The following is a 7253-nucleotide window of genomic DNA, read 5'->3' as shown; positions in this document are numbered from 1 at the left end:
CAGAGAAGCCACCTAAGCCCTCACACCTGTGGAGGCTGCTGTGCTGGCAACCTAAACAAAAGGACACTGATGATGATGTCACATTCTGCTAAGAGAAGGAGGTGAGAAGCAAAAAGCTCCTTCAACTGCTTTTGAATTTAAACAAAAGGCCTGGAGGGAGGAGTGGACACAGCATCTGCAGGAAGAAGGGTTGTTATTGATCTTCTCCCCTCCCCCCTCCCATCTCCCTCCCTCTCTCTCTCTGAGTCAGGGTCCTCTCCATAGCCTTGGCTGTCCTGGAACTCACTATATAGCCCAGGCTGGCAGGACACTCACAGAGATCACCTGCCTCTGTCTCCCAAGAGTGCTGGGAATAAAGGCGTGCACCACCACACCTGGCCCTGATGGGTTATTCTTACTCATTTTCCTCTGTTCATTTCCTTCAGCGAACGTAAATACGGAAGAAGAGTTATGTAACATCTGGCTAGTCAGAGCTACTGTGCGCTATGGGTAAGCAAGACGCTGCGGTACCCAGAGTCAAGGCTACAGTGGTTAGCAGCATTGTACACTGGGAAGCAAGGAAGGGATGAATAGGAACTGCTCAGTGGGGACAGGGAACTACCCAGAAGCCACCAGCCAGTAACCCGACACTATGGCCCTCACCTCGCCGCCGGACTGTTTGGTAATTTTCACCTGCCAGCCCTTAGAACGGAAGGATGTCATTGGATCAAGCTCCACGAAGTGTGACATTCTCTCTCCTGAAAACATCGACAGGGAAGTGAGTCTGGACCTCAACCCCAGGATGGCCATCTTTGTCCACTCACCAAGCTCCTTCCTAGTTCCTGGAGTGCAGCCCTCAATTGATGATAGTTGGTCCCTCTGCCTGACGGGGCTCCTGGTGTTCCTCCACCTTGGCTAGCTAGGTTGCCCTGTCTGCTCAAATTAGGCAAGGCTACCCCATCTCTTTCTATACCCTCGCCTATAACTCCAGAGCCCAGTCCTCTCTTCTGTGTCTCTCTCTGCTTTGTTAAATTGTTTAGCCCTGGCCAATACAGTCACTACAGCATGCATTAAACTAATGATCTTCCTGCCAAAAATGCAGTGTGTGTATGTATTTGTATGTGTGTGTGTATATGTATGCGTGTATGTGTGTGTATGCCATAGGTCAACACTGAATGCCTTCCTCAATCTGGAGCTCACCAATTTGTCTAAGCTGGCCAATCAGTAAGTTCCAGGGATCAGCCTGTATAAGCTCCACCAAATATTCACCCTACTGCTTGGCTTTTACATAGGTGCTGGGGACTTAACTCGGGTCCTCCTGCTCGTGTGACAGACACTTCACTAACTGGACTATCTCCTTGGGTCCCTAGGTGTGGGACTTTTGATAACAGAACTACAGTGTCAGCAGTTTCGTGACGTATCTCTAGAAGGTGTTTCTGATCCTTTTAGAACAGCTGCCTCACTGGCTGGCCTCTGTATGCTCTGCCCCTTCCCTGGCCATCGCCACATCAACTGTGCCAGAGTGATTAACCCAGTTCCCAGTCCACTGTCAGCATGGGGAAGCTAAGGCTTAGGGGGTAAAGTCACCCTTGGCCATTGCACACCCATCAGCCTTGTGTTCCCACCCTTCATCCCACTCCTGGGGCTGAGGCCTCACCAGTAGAAAATACCAGCTTCAGTTCGTCCTGAGGTTGGAGAGGTCTGTTTAGCACCACCTTTATGTTGAAAATCTGTCCGCGTCTGAGCACCAGCTTCTGGGTCTGGAACTCCGACGTGTGGTGGGCAGCGGCATTCTCCTTTTTCTCCAAGTTCACAGAGTAAACCACCAGCGCTGTTAGCACACAGGACGTGGGAAGACACAGGGCTGACTCTTGACTCTGACAGGCCATGATAATCTGAGATTTGGTTTCCTGCCTATAAAATGGGTGTGTGCACACTGGCCACACAGGATTCAGGGGGTAGAGCCCAGATACAAGTCATAGAAAGCCTTGACCAACACTTCTACCAGTAGCTGTGAGGTCACCCCCACTGCCCATCCTCCCAGCTTTGTAAACTGGTACATGGATGCTGGGGGGCAGTCCTCAACTGCTCCCCATTCCTGCCAGCCCATGTAGACCAGGCTGGCCTCGAACTCACAGAGATCTGCTTGTCTCTGCCTCCCAAGGGCTGAGATTAAAGGCGTGTGCCACCGCTGCCTGACATTGTTTTTTTGTTTTTGTTTTGTTGATGTTTGTTTGTTTGTTTGTTTTTAATCATATTGTTTGAGATGGATGGCACCTCCCAGCGCCAGCCTGATAGAAGCAGGTCTGAGGGAAACTGCTTACTCTCAGGTCTTGCTGGCAAACTTATCTGCTCTGTTGGCATTTTCAAGCTGCTGCCGCCACCCCTCTGGGCTGACAAGAGAACACAGCTTCTTTGGCTTTCTGACATGGACTGAAGATGAATCCTCCAGGCCTCGAACGCTAGCCTGGATGCTGAGACACCTAGTCCCGGCCTGAGCAGCTATTGGCTTTCAACCTCTCCAATGTGAAAATTGTTGTTGTTGAACTATCTGCATAAGCCAATATAATAAATACATTGGCCTTTCAACCTCTCCAATGTGAAAATTGCTATTGTTGAACTATCTACGTAAGCCAATATAATAAATACCCTTTTAAAACACATTCATTGTATCAGTCCTGTTCCTCCAGAGTGCCCCAGGGTGCACACTACCTAGTTTGTACAAACACAGATGACTTCTTCCTAGAGGTCTAAGATTTGGGCTACACGGCTGACTACGGTAAACTCTTAAGGCACCCAGTCCCTTGTTCTAACAGATAACTTATCACTTGTTAAGGGAGTCAAGGGGCACACACTGTGTGACCCCACTGACCAAGTCTCTCCCTTTGGTGACTGTTGGCACAGCCATGAGAATACTACATGTCAATCTGTGTGTGCTGGCTGGTTTTATGCCAATTTGGCAGACGTTAAAGTCATTTTGGAAGACATTTGAACCTCAATAAGAAATGCTCCCACTAGACTGGCCTGTGGACAAGCCTGCATTTTCTTGATTGATGTTTGATGTGGGAGGTCCCAGCTGAGTGTGGGCAGTGGCGCCTCTAGGCTGGTAGTCTTGGGTTGCTATAAGAAGGCCGGATGGGCAAGCCACGAGGCAAGCCAGCAAGTAGCACTCCTCCATGCCTGCGTCAGCTCTTGTCTCAGTTTCTGCCCTGACTTCCCTGAGTGACAGGAGGGTGACCCAAGAGCTGTTGGCTGAAATAAATACTTTCTTCCTAAGTTGGTGATGTGGGATACCCACCTGTATGTTGTGAATGTTTTATTGCCGTTGGTTAATAAAAAATCTACTTCGGGCCTACAGACAGGGTAGAATAGAGCAAGGCAGGAATTCCGAACAGAGATGTAGAGAGAAAGTAGGTGGAGTCGAAGAGATGCCATGTAGCTGCCGCAGGAGCTTGCTGGAACCTTACCTCTTCCTGCAGAGGGCTAGGGCCCCTCCAAATTGGGAGTGTAAATGGTTGCCCTAGGCACATATGCCAAAGAGTTGTCGCTGATTTAGAGAACACACGGCAATCCTCATCAAAGGAACTCATTTGCAGTCGGGGTTTTACAGGATTTCCACAAATGAAGTCACAGATTTAAAAACGGCACTGTACAAAAACTATACAAATATTCTTCCCAAAGAAATAAAAGCTTACAACAGGCAGCAGCTCCTCCAGTAATCTCACAAGAGTGAGACCAGCCTGGGCTGCCAGAGTGAGATTCTCAAGTCTGTCTCATCCCGACTTCTACCCCCAAAGAAAACGAATTAGATGCTTTGTACTATAAAATAAATATGTAAAAAACAGTTGGGACAAAAGGAATTCAGAATGGTTGTGGGAGGGTGAGTTGGAGAGATGGATCAGCAGCTAAAAGTTCTGGCTGCTCTTGCAGAAGACCACAGTTCAATTCCCAACGCTCACAACTGTCTATAACTCCAGTTCCAGGGGATTCAACATACTCTTCTGCCTTCCATGGGCACCAGGCACACACACAAAAATAAATATAATTTTCAAAAAATATTGAAAGGCTCCCAAGGTGGCTCTGTGCGTAAAGGTGCTGCTTCCAAGCCTGATAACCTGACTTCCCACCTTAGAACCCCCATGATGGAAAGACTTACAGACTTACAGACAGTTGCCTCTGACTTCCACATGTGTGTAATAGCCTTCTCCTTCTCTCTCCCTCCCTTCCTCTCTCCCTCCCTCCCTCTCTCCCTCCCTCTCTCCCTCTTTCTCTCTCCTTTAAAAATCCAGCAAACAAATTTAAAAATCATAACTAGGAGAACTGTGACCTAGGGAGCAGACTGGGAACATGGAAGTGGGTTTGATGGGGCCCTAGATGTGAGAGCTCTAGGAAGAGAGCTGCCAACAGCAGGGAGTGTACCACCCACCAAGACAAGACTACTGGGGTGGTGAGAAAGTGGGTGTCAGCACTGAGATTAAAAATACCCACTGCTCCTGTACCAAACAAGCATCCATCAAAGCAGAAACAAAAGCTGAAGCAGACACTGTGACCACCTCTGGACAGGGAACCGGAGTCATGGGCGGGCAGGCGGGGGGGGGGGGGGCGCAGGTTTAAGTTTTGCAGTGACCAGTTATTACTTGTTTTGTTTGTGATTTTTTTGTTCCTGAAGAAATGATTCATTCTCTCACCCATTCTGAAAAGTCCGCAGTCATCAGAGAGGACCTCTCAAGTGCATTAGGCCCTCCTCACGATGCTCTGTCACTGGGGACCCTGGACTTGCAGTCCTTGGCCATTTTCCTGAGTGCTTCTCCCCTCAACACACTGGCTGGGTCAGGAAACTACATCTTTTTTTCAAGCTGTGGTCTTAGCTAGGATTTCTTTTTTCTTTCTTTTTTTTTTAAAAAGTGGTTTACTCGTTTTTATTTTATGTGCATTGGTGTTTTGCCTGCGTGCATATCTATGTGAGGGTATTGGATCCCCTGGAACTTGGGTTATAAACAATTTGAGCTGCCGTGTGGGTGGTGGGGATTGAACCCAGGTCATCCAGAAGAGTGACCAATGCTCTCAACCACTGAGTCATCTCTCCAGCCCCTTAGTGGGTTTCTGTTGCTGTGATGAAAGACCATGACCAAAGCAACTTGGGGAGAAAAGGGTTTTTTTGGCTTATGTATCCCCAGTCATAGCCCACTGAGGGAAGCCAAGGCAGGAACTTAAACCGGGGAACCGGTTTAGGTAGAAGCTGATGCAGAGGCCATGGAGAAGTGCTATTTACTGGCTTGCTCCTCATGGCTTGTTCAACCCACCTTCTTATAGAACCCAAGACCACCTGACCAGGGGAGGCACCATGCACAATAGGCTGAACCCTCCCCCATCAATCATCAATTAAGAAAATGCCTTACAAGCCTGACTACAGCCTGATTTGATGCAAACATTTTATCAGCCTGCACGGCTGTCCTAGTATCTCCAGTCTGTGTCAAAGTGACGTCAACAAGGCTCCATGGTTGTCCCTAGCCATTCACAAACACTTTCACAGATTTGTCCTTTATTGTGGCTGAGAAAACCCAAAGCCACACTGCTAACCAGTGTATAGCAGACTTCAGCCTGAACCATCTCTCTGATCAGCAGGCCCTCCCAGCATACATGGCCTTTACCAAGCCCCTGGCCCTGCTGTCCTCCTCTTCTGAATGTGGATGAGCATTCGGCCATCTGAAGAGTCGAGGTGGCCTGGGGGCTACGAAGAATCATGTTGTCATCCAATGTCACTCAAACCACACCCCTTCGCAGAGCTCCAAAGTACTCATTCCTTGCCTGACCCATGGCTCTGCATCCAGAAAGAGGCTGCACAATGCTCGATGCCAGCTCAAAGAGGCCCTAAGAGACTCGCATGGAAAACTAATGCGGTCAGCATAAGGGAGTGTGGGCGAAAGTGAACTGGCATTCTGATCCCTGCAATTGTTTGGGGAACCTGAAATTACTGTGTATCTGAAAATTTGGCTTTCTTCAATGAATAAGACAGCAAGCCATGGATGAGGTAGGAGGACAGTGGCCCAGGCACCCCGCCTTGAGGCAAGTGGTTGGCTCAGAGGGCTGGACAGCAGCAGGTGCCCAGAAAGCCAAGCTGCCAGAGTGCAGATTGTACCCACTCACCACTCCTGCTGTCCATGGTCCTGCAGCCTCTCTCTGCAGCCCTGCCGCCAATGGCACTGCCAGAGTGAATCTCAGAGCAGGTGTGGTTCCTTTTTATGTGGCCCTGGGGGAGATGTGGCTTTGCAGTGGCTGCCAAGGGGCAAGGCTTAGGACCATATCGATCAGAAACAATAAAACTTTAACCATCTTCCATATCAGCCCCAGGAGGAAGTCAGGAGACAAGATGAGCTGGCTTCAAAGGAGGGGGCACAGAGAACGGAGCCATGTGTCTTCTGTGACCCCAGGAACAAGTCCCCGAAGGCCAGGGTCCTGTGACCCCAGGAACAAGTCCCCGAAGGCCAGGGTCCTGTGACCCCAGGAACAAGTCCCCAAAAGTCAGGGTCCTGTGACCCCAGGAACAAGTCCCCAAAGCCAGGGTCCTGTGACCTTCAGGAACAAGTCCCCAAAACCAGGGTCCTGTGACCCCAGGAACAAGTCCCCAAAAGTCAGGGTCCTGTGATCTCCAGGGACACTGGGAAGATCTTAGTACATAGCTTTATTGTTTTAAAATAAGGGATGCCTAATAATTTTTTTAATTTTCTTTTTTAAATATTTATTTATTTTTTATTATGTATACAATATTCTGCCTACATGTATGCCTGCAGGCCAGAAGAGGGCACCAGACCTCATTACAGATGGTTGTGAGCCACCATGTGATTGCTGGGAATTGAACTCAGGGCCTTTGGAAGAGCAGGAAATGCTCTTAACCACTGAGCCATCTCTCCAGCCCCCTTTATTTTTGTTTATATTTCTAGCACGTAATGCACACACGATTCAGGATTTTTCCAGTGTCCCCAGCCACCAATTCCTCCTCTCTTTTAGACCCCAGCAGACACGCTGTCCACCAAGAAGACAGCATGTGCACACATTACGCGAAACATACGTACCACTTTGTTCTGAATCTGCAGCGAGGCCTTGGGGGTGCTGGAGACTTTGCTGTCACACGTGGCTACATCCCACAGTTCTTCCCACGGATAAGCAGCAGTTCCTCCCTTCCAGTGCTGCAGGGAAAGGACTTCACACAGGTCACTCCTCCTTACGCTGTGTCTATAGGAAGAACCACAGGCCTTGTGGAAACACTGGCCCAT

General features: G+C 49.1%; 1 protein-coding gene across 1 annotated transcript in view; it reads right to left on the bottom strand.

Annotated features, from left to right (window-relative positions):
- Positions 1-7253, bottom strand: part of Tgm4 (transglutaminase 4) — a 34979-nt gene extending 27726 nt beyond the window's left edge. The window contains exons 1-4 of the mRNA XM_005348154.2: positions 7053-7253; positions 6127-6229; positions 1637-1810; positions 643-737 (exon numbers count right to left, since the gene is read on the bottom strand). Of these exons, the coding sequence (XP_005348211.2) occupies positions 643-737; positions 1637-1810; positions 6127-6229; positions 7053-7253 (573 nt within the window). The remainder of the gene's footprint in view (positions 1-642; positions 738-1636; positions 1811-6126; positions 6230-7052) is intronic.

This window comes from Microtus ochrogaster, chromosome 5 (assembly GCF_000317375.1).
Source record: "Microtus ochrogaster isolate Prairie Vole_2 chromosome 5, MicOch1.0, whole genome shotgun sequence".
In the NCBI taxonomy this organism is placed as follows: domain Eukaryota; kingdom Metazoa; phylum Chordata; class Mammalia; order Rodentia; family Cricetidae; genus Microtus; species Microtus ochrogaster.
This window is presented reverse-complemented; position numbering and strand designations above follow the sequence as displayed.